We start from the raw sequence: 25,513 nt of genomic DNA on the forward strand, positions 1-25,513 counted from the left end.
GTGATGACTCAATATAGATCACCTAGTCTGAGTATCTTTCCAGCTTATTCAAGAGCAGGGGTTGACAAACTATAGCCCGTGGAACAAATCTGGCCCACCACTTATTTTTGTATGGCCTGTGGGCTAAGAACAATTTTTACATTTTTCAATGGCTATGTGTTATTTTATTTTTTGTTGAAGTATAGCTGATGTACAATAGTACATAAGTTACAAGTGTACAAAATAGTGATGCACAATTTTTAAAGCTTACACTCCACTTACAGTTTTTATAAAATATTGACTATATTCCCTGTGTTGTACAATATATCCTTGTCGCTTATTTTACACGTAAGTTTGTACCTCTTAATCCCCTATCCTGCCCCTCCCACTTCCCTCTCCCTACTAATAACCACTAATTTGGGGCTGAGAAGTATTTCACTGTGTGTGTATTTTCTTTGTCAACTTATCTGTTGATGGACACTTGGGTTGCTTTCATATTTTGGCAATTATGATGCTGCTACGAACATTGGGATACATGTATCCTTTTGAATTAGTGGTTTTGGGGTTTTTTTTTTTTTGGATAAATACCCAGGAGTGGAATTGCTGGGTCATAAGGCAGTCCTACTTTTAGTCTTTTAGGTCACCTCCATGCTGTTTTCCACAGCGGCTGCACACATTTACATTCCCGCCAACAGTGTTCACGGATCCCCTTTTATCCTCATCCTCACCAACATCTGTTACTTGTGGTCTTTTTGATGACAGCCATTCTGATAGGTGTGAGGTGACATCTCATTGTGGTTTTGATTTGCACTTGCCCTGCTGATCAGCGATGTTGAGCATCTTTTTGTGTACTTTAAATAACCACACTGAATTGAAATAAGTAAATACACCACAATCTCAATTTTGCTTCTTGAGCTACAAAGACTAAAATTTACTAGCTGACCCTTTATAAGGAAAAGTGTGCCAACTCACTTTCTAGATTATCACAGAGTCCAAATGCTGCAGTGAAAATGGAAGTGCTCAATTCTTTTCATGATTTGGAAGAAGCAGACTTATAAATCTTCTGAAGTGCCGGCGGAGGGGAGGTGGTGGTTAGAAGGTGGATTAAACCATTTTCGGCTTGCAACTCCCCCCAATTAAGTATCTTCTGCCTCCCAGATGCCCATTTTACATAATAGTGTTTTGAGGACAGAGCTCAGTGTAGCTCCTGGATAATGCACGGCTAAAAAGAGGAAATGACATTCTTGCAACAGGGAAGAATGAGAAGAAAGGGCACCCTCCTGAGCCGGGAGATGGAGAACCGCAATCCCCTAAGGCTGAGTGGCATGTTTCTTGTTCCAAAAATTGAGTAGCGAGCTAAAATATAATTAACAGCATTGAGATCAAGCTGCTCCAGATCATATGAAATAAAAGCCTGTATGCGCCACAAGCTGGGAAGGCAGATCACTGCCTGCGTTTCACATTTCCACTGCACTCTGCAGTCAAAAGCTCTCAAGTCTCACTTTTAGTTTCTCTCTTTACCAAAGGGTACTGTCTCTCCTTTCCAGACAAAAGGGGACTTGATCAAAAACCTAGTCTGAAACAGAAATATTATCTTCAACAGCACAATCTCTGGAACCAGAGGACCGCCCTACCTCCCCATCAATTTTTTTCCACGTGCTGTGGCTGATAACAGAGTGCTCAGAGCCGCAGGTGGAAAAGGATTAATGGATCATTTTCACTGTTATTAAAATTCTTCCTTTTGCAGAGTGCAATGTCTCTGAGGCCCCACGGAATTCTTTCTTCGCCCTAGGCCAGAACTCACGTCCACGACTGACTGGTATCGTAACAACGGCTTTGGCCACATTTTCTATTTATTCAGTACCTTTCTCCACAAGGCTCACGGCTTTCCACTTTCAATCTAAACTCTGTGAATCTATATTAAAGCCTCTAGTTGCTTACATTTTTGGCTCTGCCACTCAGTATGCCTGTCTCTGGGGTAGAAATCATGTCCTCTTCATCATCGCTGCCTCCTATGTGCCTAACACAGTGCCTGGCAAAGAGCAGGGCCTTAGAAGATGCTTATTAAGAGGATGATGGAGAGGAGGGGAAGATGCAGGACTGGACAACTGAAGGTGCTGAAAGGCAAACTTTGCCTCCTTCACTATTTAACTCAGGACCAGTCCTGAAGTGAATCATACAGTTAGAAATGCGATATAATGCCTTCCTGTGACACTAATCTGTTCCTAACAATAGCTATTTTGCCCCTTCTGATTACTGGCAATTATTCTTGTATCCAAAATACTTTAGCCTATAAGCAGCAGTGGCTCTGACCATCTATCATCTTTCAAGTGTTACTAGTTTAATAGCCAATGGGCAAATTCCTTTTCCACTCCCAGGACATCTACAGTGATATATATTGCCTTTTTCTTCCAGACATTTTTCCAGGAAACACTTTGATATAGCCTAATAGTATCAAAGACAGAAATGGTTAAGTTTGCTATAGGTTGTCCTATTTCAAGTAAGAATAAACCATTTTTATAGTAACACACTGCAGATGCCAAACCTAAAAGTGTTTCCATTATAGCACATCACTCTAGATTCCAGATAAGATGGAGAAAGAAATGAAACATCACAAGTGAAATTTAGATACCTACTTTTGCAGTCATCTTGGCCAAAAGCTCTTGTAAATCCATTATTCCTTGCACCAGGCTTAAGAAATCACTGCAAGTTGGGCAAGCTCAATAAAGAAAACATAAAACAAATGTTGATACTGTGCTAACACAAGAAAAAAAATTAAGCAAGGTTGTTTGGCTATGGAGAAGAGGTTTTCTGCTTTTCTGGTTAGGTACTGCTTCAAAAGTGGAGCAAATTCACAAGAGGATTTTAGAACTAGATCTTTTCCTTTTATTAAAAAGCAAAAAGAAAGGAACAAGAAAAAAGTACTTTAACTGAAAAGAAGGGCAGTATGTTTTTAATTTCAAAACATTATTAAATTTAAATTAAACCCTGATTTTTATTGGGACTGAAGAATTGTGAATTATCACAGAAGAGGAAAAAGTAAACCCATATCCAAGTCAAGAAGTTCAAAAAATACTTCATATTCATATACAGCTATAATTATGTCAGACTTTGTGTCAGTCTACAGACCCCAAAACTGCTCATGTAAACTTTCTCTTACCTTCAAATTCTACAAATATGTAAGTTTTTTCAAAATCCAAAGACACAGAAGCATACAGCTTACATAAGATCTCTCACTATCCCCACCACCTCGTAAGCCAACAGTGTGAACCGTTTGTGTATATCCTTCCCAACATGCTTATTTGATATTACCAAGAAGTTTTAAAATATTACTAATTCACAAACGCTTTAAGTTGCTACTTACTGCGGTTCAGGTTCGGACACTGTGTTATGTATCCATTTGGCATAAAGATGATTTTCCCATCTTGGATAGTCCCCTTGATAACAGAAGAGAGGGTTGGCAATCAGTATTACAGTTACCAGTTCAAATGGCTCCCATCACATGCTCTCGGCAGGGAAGTTGGGGTTTTTTCGTTTGTTTGTTTGTTTTTTAAACAAGTCTGATGTCTTCATTCAGAAAGTGAGTTGGCCTTTGTCCACATTGACCTACTCCGAACCATCCTTCTCTGGAAATCTTTAAAGGTCCATTCATCTTGAGAAAGCTATGATTAGTTACCACTGGTTTATGCTAATAATATCATAGCTCTAAGGATCTATCAGCCAGCGTTCTAAAACTTTCCAACTAAAAAGGCATTGATGCAATAAAAATTCTCCCCAATGGCCTAGTCATCCTGGAACATTAAATTCTGCTGATTTACAGGATATTTTTTACAGCGGGAAAAAGACAATAGAAACATATTAGACTAAAATGTTTTATTGATTCATTTAGTCAAGGAAATAAAATTAGACCAGGGGAAAATTCCATAACAACCCTGCTCTCAACTGAGTGACTCTGCTCTCTTTGCTGCTGAGTCTTAAGACTTGCTCAGCATCTCACTGAATAAAAGACGGTCTTTTAATTCTCCAACTTAGTCTGGAAGAACAGCTCTCATTTTAAAAAGTCACTGGGGCTGTCATCTCACAATGAAAATATTGACTTGGCTCTTCAATTGTTCCAGCTGAATTTCAAGATTCTGTTTTTAGGGAATTTTTTTTTCCTGGTTTGATGGAAGAGATATTACAGAACAGATGGACGATGTAGACGCTGGTTTAGAATACTGAGCTTCAACTATAAATAAAATATGATGGTGCTGCAAGTCTTTCAGAGGGAGTAACATTTAACATTGATGTCTTCTAAACAGAAGGTAACCAGCAAATGCTACTGCTGCTTATTATTTCAAGATAAAATATTAATTGGAAATATTAATAGAAACAACAGGATCACAAGGCCACTTCCTCGGAATGAGATACCTTTATTATTAACCTCTTCCTCTTTAAAGATGACACAGGGTTTGTGATTATTGGAGGAGACAGTCTCACTATAGGGAGGAAGTCCCTGCCAGGGCTCCTTCGAAATGAATCTGTCATCTCTTGAAGGGGAATTCCAGGGAGCTATTGATAGAGCACAATCTAAATCAATCAGCTTCTTCCTGGTACAAAGTTACTTGGCTTCTCAAAGAAAATTAACTCCCCTGAGAGGCCAGGGCACCTTTCAAGCATATTTGAGGAAAGCATGGGGTTGGGAGTCAGGGGACTGGGGTGCAGGTTCTGGATCTATTTCTAGCTAACTAGGTGGACATAAACAGTCAGTCAGTTACCAATTCCAAGCCTCAGTTGCTTCATCCAGAAAAAGAGTTACGCAGAAGCTGAAGTGCTGTGTGCAAAAGCTAAAGAACCCTCCAGCACTCAAGTGCTGGGTCAACTGAACAGGTGTCTAAACTCAAATGGTCACAACTTAGACCTCTGAGCTTTTGCTACCACTCAAGATAAAGGAAACAAAGCAATCAAGAGCAAAGCTGTAGGTTTCCATCAAAGAACAGAGCATCAGAGCTGACTAAATATCCCATTAGAAAGTATCTGTCTAATGAGGCTGGATATGGAAAAACTTAAGAGTGACCAACTACTGTTGGCCCAGGATTTAAAAATCTCAGTGCTAAAACTGAGAGACTTCCAGGCAAACCAGGAGAGTCGGTCACCACAGGTGATGTGAAAGTGGCAAAAGCACACCAACCAGGAAAGGATCGGCTCCATCTGTCCCCTGTTGGTCAGAAGACCCTAAATCACTCTTACCAGCCATGGAAAGGGCCCTCAAGAAACCTGGAGTACATTTGTCATGGTATTAACTGCCTTTGCAAAAACAAATGGAAAGTGCATTTGAAAAGGATATCCCATCCGCTCATCCTGTAGCAACATATATAATACACAGCAGTATTCTTTTTGCTTTTTATTTAAAATGACTGATTTTGTCACATTATAAATGACTAACTGCCTCTCCCACACCTTTCTTCGACCTGCCTCCCTCCTCACTTATCTCTTTCCACTTTAATCTCCAGCACACACGTATGTGTTACACAGATCACAAGGTGAAGGTCAATGATGCTGACCTGAACCAAAAGGGAAGTGAGCGCTGACAGCTTCTCAATCCCCATTAACACAAAAACTCAAGGCACTTGATATTTTTTTCTGAAAAATAGGGCATGAGGGTCAGCCCACATACTGGCATAAAAACTTGCTCTCTTCCACTGAATCAAGATGGGAATGCTAATTGATTTAAATGGTTGTAATTCCATACTGGATCCAAAGAAGGCTGGCAGTATATTACACAAAGACTAACTGCAACCCGAAGCAGTCTGAGTATGTGCTTGTAGCTGTAAATACATACCCGTGTATGTATCTCAGCACCTTCCCACAAGAACCAGAAGATCTTGCATTGAATCGCCACATGAACTAGAGTCATCCCTCAGTATCTGGAGGGTAGTGGTTCCAGGGCCCCCCATCCCCCACTCCCCCCGTAGGCACAAAAATCCATGGATGCTCAAGTCCTTTACATAAAGCGGCACAGGACAGTCAGCCCTTGGCATACGCAGGCTTGGCATTTGTAGAGTCAACCAACTGTGCATCGAAATTGGTTGACTCCTTGGATGTGGGACCTGCATACAGAGGGCCAACTACACTTAGCGTCCGGACATTTGTCAATGAGAGAAGCATTTACTAAGCATGTGGTTTTCTTTAGAAAACTTCAAAATGGAATTTTATAAAGTATAAAACTGCAAACAACAAAGAAACTCGGTCGGCCTGATTTTTCCCAGAAGAATCATCTCTGAGGACTTCTATAGATGAAAATGTACCTTAGAGCATGGCAACTTCTCCCCAGAGAAAAGGTGAAATAGGGGATAAAAAAGACACAATTTCTATTATTTCTCCTCCTTTAACTTTAAATGAATCTACATTTAACTGAAGAAAAAAAAAAAAAAAAAAGAAACTCTGGCTGGTCCTAATACTAGCAGACCTCATTCAATCTCATTTTTTCAGGCCTATGCTTTATTTCACATCATTCACCATGGTGGTGTTTCTCCAACTTCCAGTTTCTTAAAGAATCACTGATAGGGACCCCACAGTCAGGCAAGGCAGGCAGGGGAAGGAGGAATTCAAAACAAAGAACTGGAGAAGAACTTGAAGGCCTAGAAACCAGATGTTCTGGGGCCCTGGGTTACATCCCCTTTCTCTTTTCCTTCCCATGTACAAACAAGGCATTTCTAGATATGACAGAGCATGCGCACTTGAGAGCTGGCAAAACTCCAAGGGGTGGGGTGGGGGGCATGAAAAAAAAGCCCTCACAGCCACCTGCAGATGCAGCTCCATCATTGTCCACAGAGGTCCCGTCACTCCGAGCTGTTAAAAACCTGCCGGGTGCTGTGACTGCAGCGTCCCCTGTAAGCTCTTGCACTGAGGACGGTGGGTCGTTGACCCCGTACCCACAATAATCACCTCGAATATTTGTTTACCATTCAGATTACTGGATCAGCACCCAGATTCTGTTTCAGTAGGGCTGGAGTAGGCCCAGGACTCTTCATTTTTAAAAGCTGTCCCAGATGGTTCTCAAGAAAGATCAAAGGGCCCCACCTTAAAAACCCCTGCCCTGTTGTCCATCATTTGGTTTTTCTGGAGCAAGAGGGTTTACTCATTAAAAGTCCACAGAGGTGAAAACAGCATCAACATCCAACACACAAACAGAGTCAAATCTCACTGATTTGGAACTGAAAGGTGACCAAATGAATGGCTGAGTTAGAAATACCATGAAGGCCAAAAATCACAGGTTTTCACCTCAGTATCCCCTGTAGTTCCTACTAAAGTATAGTTCACAGCATAGGCACAATCAATACCTTACATGCATCAAATTCCTAAAAACTGTGAATTATACAAACATAAGAGAGCAAAATTTACTGCTTGAAATGCCTCTCTGGCATATAGATTATTTACACCTGAAAATAACCAAGGTCCAAAAGACTCAGGAAGAAACTTTGATCTTTCTTCAACTGCCAAAAAGAATTTAGACCAAGGGCAGGTTCCCAGAGCAGAGGTATCATCAGAGCTACCTGCAAAGAATATCTGCTAGGTGTGCTGAGGGAAACTTAGAGATCAGAGTCCACTCTGCACCCCACTGTCTCTGCAGGACTCAGCAAACATTTATCTACCAAACATTTACTTTTCCATCTCCATGTGAATTGCCTTCCTCCCCTTTGAAGTCCCAAACAGCAATCCCTACACACTCTTTTGTCTTTAGCTGAAAATGGTATTTAAGGTGAAGGTTTTGGCCGTTTTGGTGAGCTACGCAGTTTTCCTGGGTCTCTGTCACGTATACACGATGTTAAACTTTTGTTTGAGTTTCTATTAATTGTTCTTATGTCAATTTAATCCTAAGAAGAAGAACCTAGAAGGGGAGAAGAAACTTTCTTCCTCCCTGATACAATACTGAGTTATAATTTTCAAAGCTATTAAGAGTCTGAGAAAATCAGGCAACAAATTGAACAACCTGGAAGAAATGGACAAGTTTCTAGAAACATACAGTCCACCAAAACTGTACCAAGAAGAAATAGATCATTGAACAGACCAATCACTAGAAGTGAAATAGAATCAGCAACAAAAAAACCTCTCTGCAAACAAAAGGCCAGAACCAGATGGCTTTACTGGGGAATTCTATGAAACATACAAAGAAGAACTCAAACCAATCCTTCTCAAACTCTTTCAAAAGATTGAAGAGAAGGGAATACTCCCAAACTCATTTTATGAAGCCACTATCACCCTGATACCAAAACCAAAAAAGAAAATTACAGGCCAATATCACTGATGAACATAGATGCAAAAATCTTCAACAAAATATTAGCAAACAGAGTCCAACAACACATTAGAAAAATCATACACCATGATCAAGATGGATTCATCCAGGAGACACAGGGATGGTTGAACATACACAAAATCAATCAATGTGATACATATCAACAAAAGGACAAAAATCAATAGATGCAGAAAAAGCATTTGATAAAATTCAACACCCATTTATGATAAAAACTCACCAAACTGGGTATAGAGGGAACATATCTCAACACAATAAAAGCTATTTATGACAAACCTACAGCCAGCATAATACTCAACAGTGAAAAGCTAAAAGCCTTTCCACTAAAATCTGGAGCAGGACAAGGATGCCCACTCTCATCATTTCTATTCAATATAGTATTGGAAGTCCTAGCCATAGCAATAGGACAAGAAAAAGAAATAAAAGGAATCCAAATTGGAAAAGAGGTAAAACTGTCACCATATACGGATGACATGATACTATACACAGAAAACCCTAAAGGCTTCACACAAAAACTACTATAGCTAATAAAAGAATTCAGCAAGGAGCAGGATACAAGATTAACATGCAGAAATCAGTTGCATTTCTTTACATTAACAATGAAATATCAGAAAAGAAAGTAAAGAAACAATCCCTTTTAAAGTTGCATCCAAAAAAATAAAATACTTGGGAATAAATCTGACCAAGGAAGTGAAAGATTTATATACGGAGAACTACAAAACATTGATTAAGGAAATTAGAGATGACTTAAAGAAATGGAAAGATATCCCATGTTCTTGGACTGGAAGAATTAATATTGTTAAAATGGCCATACTACCAAAGCAATCTATAGATTTAATGCCATCCCTATCACATAACCAGGACATTTTTCACAGAACTAGAACATACAAGCCTAAACTTTACATGGAATCACAAAAGGCCCTGAATTGCCAAAACAATACTGAAGAAAAAGAATGAAGCTGGAGGAATAACCCTCCTAGACTTCAGACAATACTACAGCACTACAGTAATCAAAAAAGAAGCATGGTATTGGTACAAAAAAACCCAGACATATGGATCAGTGGAACAGAAAAGAGAGCCCAGAAATAACCCCATAGACTTATGGTCAATTAATCTTTAACAAAGGAGGCAAGAATACACAATGAAAAAACAAGAGTCTCTTCAGCAAACGGTTTTGGGAAAACTGGACAGCTGCATGTGAATCGATGAAGCTAGAACACTCCCTCACACGATACACAAAAATAAAATGGCTAAAAGACAAACATAAGACAAGAAATGACAAACTTCTTAGAAGAAAACTTAGGCAAACATATCTGACATAAATCTTAGCAACATTCTCCTAGGGCAGGGAAATAGAAATATTCTCACAGGCAATAAAAATAAAGCAAAAATAAACTAATGGGACCTAATTAAACATAAACTTTCACACAGCAAAGGAAACCATAAGCAAAACAAAAAGACAACAAACAGAATGGGAGGAAATATTTGCAAGTGATGTGACTGACAAGGGCTTAATTTCCAGAATATATAAACAGCTCATACAACTTAACAACAACAACAACAACAGTAAAAATCCAAAAATGGGCAGAAGACCTAAACAAACAATTCTCCAATAAAGACATACAAATGGCCAACAGGCACATGAAAAAATGCTCTATATTGCTAATTATCAGAGAAATGCAAATCAAAACTACTATGAAGTATCACTTCACATCAGTCAGAATGGCCACCATTCAAAAGTCCATGAACAATATATGCTGGAAAGGGTGTGGGAAAAAGGGAATGCTCCTATACTGCTGGTGGGAATGTAGTTTGGTGCAGCCATTAGGGAAAATACACTATAGAGATTCCTCAAAATACTAAAAATAGACTTACCATATGATCCAGCAATCCCAGTCCTAGGCATTTATCAAGGGAACTTTAATTCAAAAACGTGCACCCCAATGTTCATAGCAGCTCTGTATACAATATCCAAGACATGGAAACAACCTCACTGTCCGTCGACAGATGACTGGACAAAGAAGTTGCAGTGTATTTGTACAATGGAATACTACACAGCCATAAAAAAGAATAAAATAACGCCATTTACAGCAACATGGATGGACCTGGAAACTGTCATTCTAAGTGAAGTAAGCCAGAAAGAGAAAGAAAAATACTAGATGATACCACTCATATGTGAAATCTTAAAAAAAAAAAAAAATACAAATGAACATATTTACAAAACAGAAACAGACTTACATAGAAAACAAACTTATGGTTACCGGGGGAAAAGGGGTGAGAAGGGATAAATTAGGAGTTTGAAATTTACAAATACTAACTACTATATATAAAATAGACAACAAATTTGTTCTCTTTAGCCCAGGGAACTATATTCAGTATCTTGTAATAACCTATTAATGAAAAAGAATATGAAAAGGAATATATGTATATGTATGACTGAAACATTATGCTGTATACTAGAAATTGACACAAGATTCTAAATTATACTTCAATTAAAAAAGAAATGAAAAATAAATAAATAAATTGGAGTCTGAGAAAATCATGCAGAATATTAGTTACTACACTAGGGGTACGTAACAGAATTTTAGAAGAGGCTGAGGGAGCACAGTCCTGTATAAAATTTTGAAAATGGTTTTTTAGTGATTTTGACATGCCGGATGAAAACTAAGATCTAGAGCCAGATCACCTGGTCATTTGACCTCTGAAAAACCGAAGGCTTTAATATTTTACATAGCTTTCCTAATTTCATAATGCCACAATCTTCGGCTGTAAACTACAGGTATACTAACTCCAAACCAGTGTGGGCCACTACAACATAGTGTAAGTAAAAATTTTCATCTGAGTTTCACAGTTACAAGGGCTAATAGGATGTTGCTACAATAAAGTCCTGTAATCAAAATAAAGTTCTATCTTAATTGCCTTAATGGAGCGATACAATTCAACCATCCATAAAGGATTATTTGCGTTAGATGCTAACAGTTTGCTAAAACAGTTCATCAGCACCAGGAAACAGAGATCCTTTTAGGTAACCTAATATTCTCTCCTGCAATCTTATTTACACTATTAATTCGCTAAACAATCCATTTTCCCATCGTTAGTGCAACGCTAAATCTCAGCCACTCTGAGGATCTAAACAAATCCCTGAGGGGCAGCACCCAAATTAATGAGTTTTTACTATTACCAAGATGAAAAGGAGAAAATGGCCAATTTTTTTCCCTTTGTTAAAGCCACCTGTTGCCACCTTCTATCTCCTCCTACAACTCAGCTCACCAGGCACTTGAGGAATAAATTTGCACCAGGCAGGTTGTACATTATGGGTTTTTTGTTTGGGGCACTAATGTTCATTACTTCTGTTGTTCCGAGAACATTTCTCATTTCACAGTAAGAAATATCGGAAGATGCAATAAAAAAAGATTAGAAAAATTATGCCATTATTACCCTCTTATGTATGGAATAATTTAGATTAGGCAAACCCTTGTAACACTGAGAGCTTTCTGATACAAAGGAAATCAGCTCTGCCGCCCAGCAAATGCTAATTCTTTTTTAACGCCCTTATTTCCCTGTAGATCTCTGTTTACACTGAAGAAAATGGTTCCATTTTTTTTCTGTATGCTAAAACACTGAAACAAATTGCTTTGAAAGGGAAAGGAAAGGGGGTGGGGAGAGTTCCTGCCAGGCATGTAAATATATGGATGAAGATGTGTTCTGTTTATAAAAACTGGCAAGGACCCAAGCTTGGGCAACAGGCTAACAAAAAGTGAGACTTAGGAAACTGACAAGGAGGGTTTTCAAAATGCAACCAATTACGTATTTCTGCCCTGAAGACAGTTAATAAAATATTCCAGCCTGCACAAAAGCCAAGAAAGACACTTGTCGACTTCCATTACGATCAATAAAAACTGTCAGCTCATTAGCATATCATTAGCCATCCTGCTGCTTCCAAAGTCTTAATGCACAGAAATATTAATCTACAAATGTGTAAGATCCCCCAGTTCTGTGACTTTGACTTTCTGCATGAAAGGAAAAATAAGAATTAGCGATGGGAGGAATCCAAGATAGCTTCTTTCTCTATGTGCCTATAAACATATGTTTACCATCTGTGGGATTATGGGAACCAGCTGAGGTAAAAACAACAGCTGTAGCATTAAAAAAAGTAATCACTTTCACTTCCCAGTGACAGCTCAGCTGTTAAGGAGACAGTGATGTCCAGGTAAGGGCAAGGTTTCAGACCCAAATTCGCTAGACAGAGAGAGAGAGATCCACCAAAAGAAAAGCTTTGGGATGAGAATCCTCGCTGAGATCAACCATCTAGAAACTGTCAGAACACCCAGACCACTGAAGCGCTGCGATTCACCGAGGCTTGTTACTTCACCCTCTGGAACACTGACAGCATAATCAGCTTAGATCGCATCAAAGAGAAAGTGAGTGGTAGGCAGCCACCTTGATAACGAAAATCTATGACAATTGGGAGATTCAGATAAGCCTATCACCCCTGGCCAACTATTTTCTCAAAGGGGTGCTGTTTTGATGTGAAGAAATCTCCGGCTTCGGTTCTGTGTCTCTGATAGGGAGTAACTAACGCCAGAGGCATATGTGCCAAGCACCAAGCAAGGGATTCCATCCTCTGCTCTTTAATCAGCAGCACTTCTATTGCCCTCTCCATAAGGATGCACCAGGACCCAGAAATCAGGTTTGACAAGTGAGGAACTTCTGCTTTTACTTCGCCTATGAAATGACCCATTAATATTTAAATAGACAACGATGCTATTTTAACCTGAAAACACATCATAAGCATTTTTAGTTCTGGAACTGTAAAGTAGGTATGGTTCTCAGACCCAGGAGGAAGCTTCTAAAAGGTATGTATTAAAAGCCTGAAGATGTGCTGACTCTCCCCTGAGAAGTCCTTGCCCCTTTTACAGGGAGATTTTTGCAGCACTGAATTAATCAAGATGATTTCTGTAACGAGACAATGACAAATCTCCCCTACCCCAGGCGTTACACCTCACCAAAGGAGGACAGAAGCACTGGCTGACATACAGAATTCTAAGGGGGAGATGAGTTTTGAAAGGTGCCCTTCTAGAGGGCTATTGGATGGAGCTAATCCCACTGGGGAACAAGGAGAATCACAACCCTCCCTGGGGAGACGGACTGTGTGGCACTGCCATCCCTTTTTGGTTCTTCTCACTAGGACCACCTGTTCCTTTGGGCTGGAGCCCTGGAAAAAGCCGAGTCTGTCTCCTCCATGGGACACAGTATCCTTAAGTGAAATACTCCACCATCTAATACGGTGACTAGTAGTACATGGTAAGCAAGCCCCTAAAAACATTCATTGAATGAATAAGCAAAAACTCTGAAAAGAAAAAAGTTCTAAGCTTAAATCCCATTTCCATTCCTTACAAATTATTGTGAGACTGGCAAGCGGCTTCATCTTTCTGAGCTCCATTGCCTGATCTATAGAGATAACACAGGCCTTTACACCTACAAATGCACAATCCACAGGATACATGGAGGGTCAACCGTACTACATCATTTTATGTAAGGAACTTGAGCATCCATGGATTTTGGTATCCACAGGGGATCCTGGAAACAGGATACCAAGGGATGACTGTAATAATGACCTCGTGAGGATTCTCTGAAGGTCAAATGTAATTAACTGAGATAACATATGTATGGCCAGCTAAGGTCTAGAACACAGAAAACATTCAGTAATTATTGGTACTATTTCTCATCCCCACAGCCCACCTCTGTAGCAAAATGATTGCCCAAGTCTATGAACACCCTCTGTGTATTTTGTCTCTATCAGGTAATTGGGCTCTTAAGCAAGGATTCCGTACATCTACAGAGAATCGCACACTCGTCTAGATGAAATAACAGAACTGTTCTCTCCCTCTTACTCACAAACTCCCAACTCAGAGGTCCCAAAAAGGTGGAAAAAATGCCTATCATTTCTACAGTAGAGTTAAGCATACAGGGAGCAGTAAAGCAAAAAAAAGGGGGAGGGGATGCATGTCGTAAACCTACTATGTGTCAAGGTCATTTAACATATATTCTTATATAATCTGCACTACCTTGACGAGAGATACCTTTGCCACTTTACAAATAAGGCGGCAGACCCATAGCTTGTGCATTTTTTACTCATTCACGTTAAGAGGATACCTGTCTGCAACTACTTACTCTTCTAAGCACTTGCTGGATAAAACAGACACAGTTCCGAGCCTGGTAAAGCTTCCAGTCTGGAGAAAGTAACCAGAAGTAAACAAGTAACACTCATGTAAATTATACAGAATCAGCTACCTAATTTGCAGTCCTTTGCTCAAAAATTATTGAAAACAAAAATAGCAACAGTAGAGCATTAAACCAATCATGAGGCATCTGAGCGCAGCACGCTTGGAAGTGCACAGATCAACTGTCCATGAAACCAGCCCTGCCTACACTTTCAAACTGTAGTAAGAGTGTTGAGGAAACAAAGAAGTTTCAGTGAGAAAGTATGTGGTAGAATGACTGCCAGTGGATTCCCCTGCCTGTATCCACTTCCTTCAAACTGGGGCTTCATTCATTTTTCCCTCTGCTCCTCAGGCTGGTTAATTTCAATTATCTTCAAATTCAGTGATTGTTTCTTCATCCTGTTCAGATCTGCTGGTGAATTCTTCTAGTGAAATTTTCATTTCAGTTGTACTTCTCAGCTGCAAAATACCTCAGTGGTTCCTTTTTATTATTTCTTTTTACTGATACTCTCACTTGTTTATATATAATTTCCCTCACTTTCTTAAACTTTGTCTATCCTTTGCTTTAGCTCTCTGAACACATTTAAGACAGTTGTTTTAAAGTCTTCATCTAGAGAGTCTGTTAGAGCAGGCAGATAGCTAGATATGAGCAGAGAAAGGGGGACACAGACCAAATGGCAGGAATTGGGCAGAAAGGAGGGGCACAGGTCAAATGCAGGAAACAACACATCATATAAGCACCAGGGATCCTTGGGCAGAGAAAGAAAAGCAGGAACCTTGGGGCTGATAAGGGATCATGCTTTTTGGGGTGACAAATGGCCTGGAGAAAACAAAGAAAGGTGAGAAAAGGCAGGAATTTCTAGTGTCCAAGTGTAACCTTTTGCTCATTATGCCCTCATTTCAATAAAATTAGCCTTGCAGATCAGAAATACCCATCACGCACCAATGCCATGACACTTCCGATCCAGACTAAATAAGGACAAAAATCCCTCCTCCCTTTGGGAAGGTGGAGTTGGGACGATAATCAGGAAATATGACTCCAAACCCTTCCCTCCCCAATGAATATTCCACCCATTCATTTTTACACCCTATGTAGCTAACTTGCCAAAGAAACTCGGCAGCCGCTCACCTGAGCCTGCCCGCTCTCCCCTGAGAGTGTACTGTCCATCCTTTAGTAAATCCTCCTTTACCTTTTTTAACCGCTACGTCACATCTCTGAATTCTTCCTGGGACGGGACAAGAACCTGGAACACCGGTTGCATCTATCAGCAACAAGTCCAGTGTCTGGGCTTCCACCAGAATCGTTTCTGTCCATTTATTTTGTTTCTTTGAAAGGTAATACCTTTCTTTTTGTTTGTCTATTTGCCTTGTGACTTTATTAGGACACTGGACAATGAAATATTGTAGTGACTCTGAAGGTCAGGAGTCTCTCCCTTGGCAAGGGTTTCCTGTGCTTGTTTTTTGTTTTATTGTTAAATGCTGTAGGAATGCATTTGTTTAGTAACTTACTTAACTATTTTTGCAAAGACTGTATTCTTTGTTATGTCTGGTTACTAAAATCTCTGTTCCGGAGCTTGTGTTAAAAAAAATTTTTTAAGATCGAGATTTTTTTGAATGCCAGGAGCTAGGAGAGGGGAAGAGGTGGTGGGAAGCGGGGAGAGCATGCTATATGCCGGAGTCCTCTTTAACACTGAGCCATGCTTGCACTGACCCTAGGGGTCTGTCCGAAGTCAAAGCTTAGGATAGTCTCACATCTTTTGTGAACACACATCTTGCTCTGGGCATGCATATCACTTTCTAAATTCCCCAAATACATGAGTGCTTTTGAATGCCTTAAGCTGCCCAAAAAATCTCTCTCCTCAGCTTTTCCTCCTTGCTCTGGGGTGTCTATTGTGTGTATGTTAACTGTCATCTTTTGCCCCAGGTTGTTTGGGAGCTTTGCAGTATTTTCAAGCAATGTCCATTGTTTTCCTGGCCTGGGAGAATTTCAAATTGGGTGAAACAGAGATAAGCACTTTGCATCAGTCTTTCAGGTGGTCCCAGACAGAACAAACAGATAAAATAATCTGTAGATAGGGTTTGCTCTGCTCCTTCCAAAACCAGGGACCATTGTCCCGCACTGGGAACATGGGCTGACATCTTCAAGACTGTCACTGAGCTGCAGGTGGTGGGAGGGGTGAGGACAAGTAAAAATACCACAAAGCTTACCTGCTATTCTGGTATTGCCTTTTTCTTGGTTCAGAATTAACGTGGTCACTATAAACCTTGAATGTTTTCCAAAATTCTGACAAAGTTGGTTCTGAGAGTTTGTGCCTATTTTTTGTTGTTTTTGTGGAGGGACAGAAGCTCACAGCTGCCTACTTCACCGCTTGCTGACCTCCAGCTACCTGCGTTCTAACCAGTCCTCCTGGACACTCAGAGGCACTCTAAAGTTGGAGAGGAACTCATCTAAGAAGAGACTAAAGCGGCAGCTAATTATTAACCGTATCTTGTGTTTTGTGAGACCTTTGTAGCGCCCAAGGTGAAGCTCTAGCCTAGCCCATCAACACACGTCACCCACATCAGTGCGCTCACACTTGAGCCTTCAGGCCTACAGATCAAACTCCGAGAGAAAACCATGCAGTTCAGATTCTCAGTTAAGGAGGTCTAGGCAGGCCCAGGAATTTGAATTTTGTAGCCTTCCCGCAGTGATTTTGATGTCTTTCCAGGGCTGGGAACCAGGTGCTGCCCTTCATTACTGACCCAAGGCCCCCAGGAAAAGCGTAGCTTTACTGGCAGGAAACTACAAAGCGAGAAAAAGCAGCAAATCAGTCAGTTTGGAACTGAGACACTTGGGCAAGCTTCTAGTGATTTTTGGAAACATGGAAAATCATAGAACAGGAAAAAATCCTATGTATGTATATGAATATGGATACGTGCACAGACTCGTATACATACATATACAGGAATTATCACCCAGAAAAATTATGTCATGCTCCTTTATTTTGAGTATTTATGATGTATGAAAGGTTTGAGAGCAAACTATAGCAAACACCTGTGAATGCAACACCCAGCTTAAGAAATAAAATATTATCACTGAAGCTGAAGTCTTCTGGGTACTCATACCTAATAAAATCTCCATTTCTTCCTCTTAAAAGTTAAACTAGTCTGAATTTAGTGCTTATCATTCCCGTGCATTTATCTTTTTACATATGTGAATGTATAAATAAGCAATGCGTTAGATTGTTCCGCATTTTTAAACATATAAATGATTCAATATCACAATTTTCTCCTGTTACTTGCTTTTTCAGTCAACATTATGTTTGCAATTCATCCATTTTTATTCAATTTATATAATTTTAATGTTTACCACAATTTAAACATCCTCCTATTGATAGTTTTTTCCAAAGGTTTTGAAATTACAAAAAAAAAAAAAAGCTCCTGTGACAGTGCATGTGAATGTCTTCAATAGAGAAACATGGAAAGCAGAGTTTCTTCAACATCTACACCTAGAAGCGGGTTCCTGTATCACAGGGTAGCACATCTTCAACGTCACACAAGATCTCCCTAACTGATCTCTGTAGTGGTTCTACCATCCCAAGTTTCCACCACAATGAGAACGTGTCCAGTACCCAGGTCTCCCTCACACTGAATGTTGTCAGTTTCTTTCTTTTTTTTTTTTTTTTTTTCATTTTTACCAGGCTGTGGGTAAGAAGCACTATCCCATAATGGTTTGAATCTGCATTTCCAAGATAATTACCGAAATGGAATTCCTTTCAATACATTCATTGGCTATTCATGTTTTCACTTTGGGGAACTGCCTTTTTGTATCTTTTGCTGAAATTTTTATTGAGTTATGAGAATCTTTTTTTACTGATTTATAGCATTTCTATAATAGATACTATTCCTCTGCTAACTGATCTTGTTGCCAATATCATCTTTGATGTATAGGTCTTCTTATTCTACATGTTAAATTCACCAATATTTCCCTTAATGGTTCTGTATTTTTTAATCTTAAGACAATTTCCTCTCCTTTGAGAACATGAAGACATGCTCCTATATTGTCTTCTAAAACTTATGAAGTTTGGTTTTCACATTTAGGTATTTAAGTGAATTGTTATTGTACTGGTTTTTGCATATGATATGTAAATATATGTGGAAAGCTTTTCCTGGCACTAGACACAAAAATTATATCAATTTATATATTAAATATTTAAATAACTGATTTTCCTAACCTTTTGTTGATGAATACATCCTTTCCCCACTGATCGGGAATGCCACTTCAATTCTGTACCAGGTTTACAAGTTGCCATCAGAATGGAATTGTATCTTTCTGGCTTCTCCATTCTGTTCTATTGATACTTGGGACAATTTTTGCACCCATATGACACTATTAGATTTCTCTAACTTTATAATAAGCCTTTACATTTGAAAGGGCAAGTCCCTCCCTTTTTCTTCTTCAGAATTGTCTTCCTTATTCTTGGCCTTTGGTCTTTCTTAAGAATTTTAGTATCAGCTTGTTGATTCCATCCAAAAAAATACTCCTGCTGGGAATTTATCCTAAGTTCATTGAATCTGGAGATTAAATCTGGGAAGAATGGATTTTACTACTTTAAATGGATTTTACTACTTATGACTTTACTACTTTAAGCCTTCTTTTCCAAGAACACGGTATATCTCTTTCCATTTATGTGTTTTTAACATAGTTTTAAATAGAACTTTATAATTTGCTTCATAACTGTCACGCACATATTTGATTTTATTTGTTCTTAATTACTTATACTCTTTTGCTATTATATACAAGTTATAATATTTAAGTGCATTTTTGTTGTTACCATTGCTGCTACTTTTGTTCAGCAAAGCAAATGATTTTATTTTTTGATTTTGTGTTTACCCAAATGAAATGAAAACTTCGTTCATACAAAAAGAGTGTCCAACAATCTTTCTGAACTCTGGGTAATTCTAATAACTAGTGGACCCAATTTTTGGCAGACAATTATATAATTTGTGAATAATTAGCTTTCTTTTTCATAATCCTTAAGGATTTAATTTACTTTGCTGGTAAGAACCTACAGCATAATGTTGAAAACAAACAATGGTAATAAGGATTCCTGTATGATTTTCTGATTTTAACAGGAATTCTCTTAATACTTAAACCATAAGTGTGAAGTTTATTCATGTTTTCTTTATGTACTTTTTACTCAGCTTAATGATACTTCATTCTATTCCTCTTTTGCTAAGAATTTTGTATCACATTTTGTATCACAAGTCAGTATTGAATCTTCTATGGCTCTTTTTTCTGCCTCTTGAGATGAACATAGTATTTTTTCTCCTTTGCTTAATGTGTTGAATTATATTAATAAGTTTTTTGATGATAAAAACACACTTACATTGTTGAAACAACCAACTGGGTGTTCTCTCTCTCACACACACACTCACATTCTGTTAGATTCAGTTCTCTAATATTTTTTTTCACTCTAATCTGTGTTCGAAAGTAAATCAGCTTGTACAATTCCTCTCTTATACAGTTCTTGGCTAGTTTAGGAATCAAGGCAGTGCTATCCTCATAAATGAGATGGGTAGTGTTCTCATTTATTCTCTTCTCTAGAAGACTTTATACAGGATTGGAATTGTCTCCTTGTATGTAATAGAACTCCCTTGTGTAACTGTCTGAACCCAGTGGTTATTTGGTGGAAAGACATCATAAACTTCAAAAGTGATCACAGCTCCTTTACAGTTTACTGGGTCCATACCCTGTGCAATGGGAATTTGTAGCATATCCCATCAAAAGGTGGAGTCTATTTCCCACACCCTTGAATCTGGCCTTGCATTGTAACTTGCTTTGACTAAGGTAATGCAGCAAAAACAACGTGCAAGTTTCAAGCAGAGGCCTCAAAAGGCCATTCCCACTTTTGCTCCAGCTCCAGAAACCCTGATCAGCTACCATGTAAACAAGCTTGGGCTTGGGCTAGAATGTTAGAAAATGATAGATCACAGCAAGCAGAGATGAGCCATCTTAGCACAGCCAGCCCCCAGAAACCTAGCAGTTGCCCAAAGACGCATGAGTGAACCCACTGAGAACACAAGAACCATTCGGCTAAGCCCCAGCACAAATGGCCAACTCACAAAATTCTGAGCTACAATAAACGGTTGCTGTTTCAAGCCATTAAGCTTTGACTTGATTTGTTGTGCGTCAAAAGCTAACTGATATAACAGATAGTGAATCATGAATTCTTTATGATACATTAATTATTTTAAGACTACCTGGGTTTTTCATTTTCTAAGTCCAGTTTGGTAATTTATATAGAAACTGTTCATTTTTCTCTAGTTTTCTATATTTATTGGCACAAAATTCTTAATAAATTATTAACTACTACTGTTTTAATTTTGGCAGTATCTTTTGTTATGTCCTTTTATTATTCATACTGGTTCTTATACCTTCTCTCATTTTTTCTTGCTCAAACTTCCAGATGTTCAGTCTAAGTTATTCTTTTCTGCAAAAGTTGCCTTTTTTCACTGGCTACTTTTAAGATCTTCTGTGTCTTTGAGGTTCTGCTCTTCTGCAAATATTCTGCTAATATGTTCTACTCATCTTCATTTTGTGTAACAGATTATTAAAATGGTCAGAAACTCCTCCCTCCCTTGCATCCACATCCTTGCAATGTCATACTGCAGAATGACAGTCCTTCAAGAGATAAAGTCTATTTCTGTACACCCTTGCTCCTGGATTTGACCGTATGATTTGCTTTGGGCAATAAATTATTAGCAAATGCGATCAAGAAACCAAGCCTTGAAATGCATGAGTACTCTGAGGTTTCCTCTTTTCTTACACTTGGGATCTCAAAACTGCCATGTGAGTAAGCCTGAGTAGACTCCACGCAGGGGAGAACTGAGGTCTGTCAGTCAACAACCAGTCTATGACTAGAGCTGTGAAGAAGCCACCTCCTGACCAACCAACTGACCACAGATGTATGACGGAGCCCAGCAGATACCAGCACACCCAGGCCAAACCAGAAAAATCATCCCATCAACCCAAAGTATTGTGAGCTAAATAAAATGGCTCTAGTTTAAGCTTCTAAGTTTTCTAAGTGACCTTTCAGACAGCAATAGTTTATATTGATTGTACTGTGTTTCCTGGAATGAGAATTGATGTCTTACCAATTTTCTAAAATTCTTAGCCATCATACTGCTAACAGCGCCCATAACTACCTTCTCCTATTGTCTTCTGGAATTTTCAGATATGTATGTATACATATACACACATTAAACACAAATAAGCAAAACACATACATAAAATATTTTTTCATATATATCCATCTTCTCTACATTTCAACCTTTCCTAGTTTCCTCTATCTCTGCACCACAATTAAGGTAATTATTAGACAATATTTTCCATTTCACAAATACTCTCCCCACCTGTATCTAACTTACTGCTTAGCAGATTCACTGAGGCTTTTTGTTTTTTTAACTTCAATTGACATTTTTCATTTCTGGAAGTACTTTTTGGTTCAGATCTCCCTGATCATATTTATTGTCTCTAGTCATCATGCCTTTTTTCTGATTTGTTATTTTGCTTTTTAAACATTTCAAATAGAGAGGTTTAAAAACTCTTTATCTTGTAATTCCAGTTTCTGCAGCCCTTTGAGGGATAATTGGGAAGTCTGTTATTTCTTCTGTTCTCACCCACGATGGCTGGAAAACTCTTATTTGCATGAACTTCATCTGTAGGAATCTTGTGGAGTCTGCATTAAAAGTGATTTTCCCAAAGATAACCTGTATTTTCTTCATCAAGAAGCCTAAGGTGCCCAACCCAGAATCACATTAAGGTAGTTTTTGAGCTTCATGAGTAATATAAATCCAAATTTCACAACTGCATGATGTTAGAGCTGGGGTTTAACAGTCTTATTGAGGGGCTATATCTTGAGAGTCTGAAGATGAAGTAAGAGAAAAGCTAGTTACTGAAGTGCCTTCCTTTGCTAAAAAGGAGACTGTATCTGCCTACACTTTTCACTGGAAGGGTAGTCCTCTGAGCCGTGGCTTTATTTCAGAAACTTCTATCCCAACTCCCAGTCTTGTATGGGATCTAAGCCATTCCCCTCATCCCACAAAGACTGTTGAAATTTGAGGCTCTACCTGGAACTTTCATACACTGCTAGTGAGACTGTAAAATAGTACAGCCACTTTGAAAAATACACTGGCATCTTTTTAATGATGTTCAACATATGCTTAATACACAGCCCAGAAATCCCACTCTGACATACCTGCCCAAACAAAAATGAAAATTTTGTTCATAGAAAAACCTGTATGCAAATGTTTTTAACATTCACCTTTGCTCTTCACCTAAGGTCAGGAAAAAAGACAGGAGCCCATTCTTACCACACTATTCAACATAGTACTCAAGGTCCTAGATAGAGGAAACAGGCAAGGAAAAGAAAAAGGTATCTCAATCATGAAAGAAGTAAAAATGTCCTTTCATGCAAATGATATGATCTCATACACAGAAAATCCTAAAGACTTCACCAAAAATTTGTATAATAAATCAGTGAAGTCAGTACATAATCAAAATAAAATATCAGCTGCATTTCCATACACTAATAACAAACCACCTGAGAAAGAAACCAATCCCATTAACAACAGCATCAAAAATAATGAAGTATTTAGGAATCAATTTAACCAAGGAGAAGAAATAGCTGTACATTGAAAACTAAGACTTTGATTAAAAAATTGAAGACACAAACAAATGGAAAGATATCCCATGTTCATGGATCAGAAGAACACTGTTAAAATGTCAACAATAACCAAAGCCATCTGTAGATTCAACGTAATCCCTGTCAAAATTAAAGTGGCATTTTTCAAAACTATAGAAAACAAATCCTAAAATCTACATAGAATCATAAAAGACCCCAAATAGCCAAAGTAATCCTGAGAAAGAAAAACAAACCTGGAGGCATCACATTTCCTGGTTTCAAACTATACTACAAAGCTACAGTGACCAAAATAGTATGATAGTGGCAGAAAAACAGACACATAGACCAATGGAACAGAATCAAAAGCCCCCAAATAAACCCTTGCATATATGGTCAACTAACATTTGCAAATCACTTATCTGACAAGGGGTTAATATCCAAAATATACAAAGAACTCACACAATGTTAATAGCAAGAAAAAGTCCAGTTTAAAAATGGGCAAGGGAACTGAATAGACATTTTCCCAAAGACATGCAAATGACCAATAGGTAATATGAAAATGTGTTCAACGTCACTAAGCATCAGGAAATGCAAGTTAAAACCATTATGAGATAACACATCATACCTGTTAAAATGCCAACTACCAAAAAGACAAGAGATAACAAGTGTTGGAGATAATGTAGAGAAAAAGGAATCCTTGTGCACTGTTGGTGGAAATATAAATTTCCACAGCCACGATGGAAAGCAACACAGAGGTTCCCCAACAAGTTCCAAAGGAAATGAAATCACTACCTCAAAGAGACATCTGTACCCCTGTATTCACTGTAACATTACTCCTAATGACCAACATATGGAAATAACCTAAATACTTGTCAAGAGATGACTGAATTAAAAAAGATATGTGTGCACACGCACACAGTGGAAATTACTCAACCTTGAGAGAGAAGGAAATTCTGCCATTTGCAATAGCATGGATGGATCCTGAGGGCATTACGCAAAGTGAAATAAGTCAGATAGAGAAAGACAAATCAGGTATAATATCACTTACATGTGGAGTCTAAAAACCTGACACCTAGAAACAGTAGAATGATGGTTGTCAGGGTTTAGAGGGGATAGGGGAAATGGGAAGATGTTAATCAAAGGGTTCCAAGTTCCAGTTATAATACAAATAAGCTCTGGGAATCTAACGTACAGCATGGTAATAGCTAATAATACTGTATTGTATACTTGAAAGTTGCTAAGAGAGTAGATCTTAACTGTTCTCACCACAAAAAAGAAATGATAATTGTGTGATGTGATGGAAGTGTTGGCTAACACTATGGTGGAAATATTTTGCAATATATTAAGTGTATCAAATCAAACTGTTGTACACTTTAAACATAATGTTACATGTCAATGATATCAATAAAGTTGGAATAGATAAGTGTATTCCTTTTCTTTCTTTTAATCTATCTACTTGAATCTCTAACTTCCTGGTACTGGGAGACATCCCTCTGGTTTTTGCTTTCCTCCATATATATGGCCTCTAAACCTCTCCCTTCTTCTAAGTGCAATGATGAATCTTAGAAGATTTTTGTTCTATTTTATCCCACATGTAGAGGCATTTGAAGCAGTAGGATTTTTTTAAGTATCTAGTCTACCACACTGCCAGAAGCAAGTCTGCCCTCCTATTGCAGAGCAAGACTATCTTACAATTTCATGTGTTTAACTTCCTCAATTCACTTTATCACTGAATCCCATTTCTATGAAGTACAATAATGCAGTTCTTGTATTACCCTCTTTATAGACAGCAAAACCAAAGCTCATAGAAGTTGAGATTCATTTCTTATCGTACATCCAAAATTGAATTAACATAGGTTCTGAGAATGAAAACCAAACTGTATCTTAAATCCCCCAGAATTAGGGCAATAAGAAACCCTCTGAGGATTATTCACATCCTGCATCATCTGTACGTGGCAGTAAAGTGAACCATGAGACCTTGGGCATGTCACTTACCTCTCCGCTGAGTCTCTAAACACCTACTTCATAGAATTGCTGTGACAATTACATGATTAAATTCACATCAGGCACATAGAAAAGCATGTGATGAAAGTAGAAAGTAGTGCTTACTTTGAATAAACCATGCTTTTGGTTGCGCTGACCAAGCCATAAACTGCTTCCTGGGGGAAGGTTAGTCTCAGGAGGGTCTATCACACGTTCATAAATCCTGTAGGGACAAAGAACACAGTTATTAATAAAGAGGCTCAGAGCAGAACCAAAAGGTACAAACACATTATCTGAAGTCCTCATGGTGTTAGCTGCTGGTCCGGAGAGATAAAGGCACGTGGCACCTTTCAGATGACAGGTAACAT

At 38.5% G+C, this 25,513-nt stretch overlaps 1 protein-coding gene across 4 annotated transcripts in view; it reads right to left on the reverse strand.

Moving 5' to 3' along the window:
- Positions 1-25,513, reverse strand: part of NELL1 (neural EGFL like 1) — a 748,929-nt gene that overhangs the window by 572,502 nt on the left and 150,914 nt on the right. For all 4 annotated transcript variants that reach the window (XM_032488858.1, XM_032488857.1, XM_032488860.1 and 1 more), the window contains 3 exons: positions 25,272-25,368; positions 3,344-3,416; positions 2,616-2,698 (listed from right to left, as the gene is read on the reverse strand). In XM_032488858.1, the coding sequence (XP_032344749.1) occupies positions 2,616-2,698; positions 3,344-3,416; positions 25,272-25,368 (253 nt within the window). The remainder of the gene's footprint in view (positions 1-2,615; positions 2,699-3,343; positions 3,417-25,271; positions 25,369-25,513) is intronic.

Source organism: Camelus ferus, chromosome 10, assembly GCF_009834535.1.
Source record: "Camelus ferus isolate YT-003-E chromosome 10, BCGSAC_Cfer_1.0, whole genome shotgun sequence".
Classification (NCBI taxonomy): domain Eukaryota; kingdom Metazoa; phylum Chordata; class Mammalia; order Artiodactyla; family Camelidae; genus Camelus; species Camelus ferus.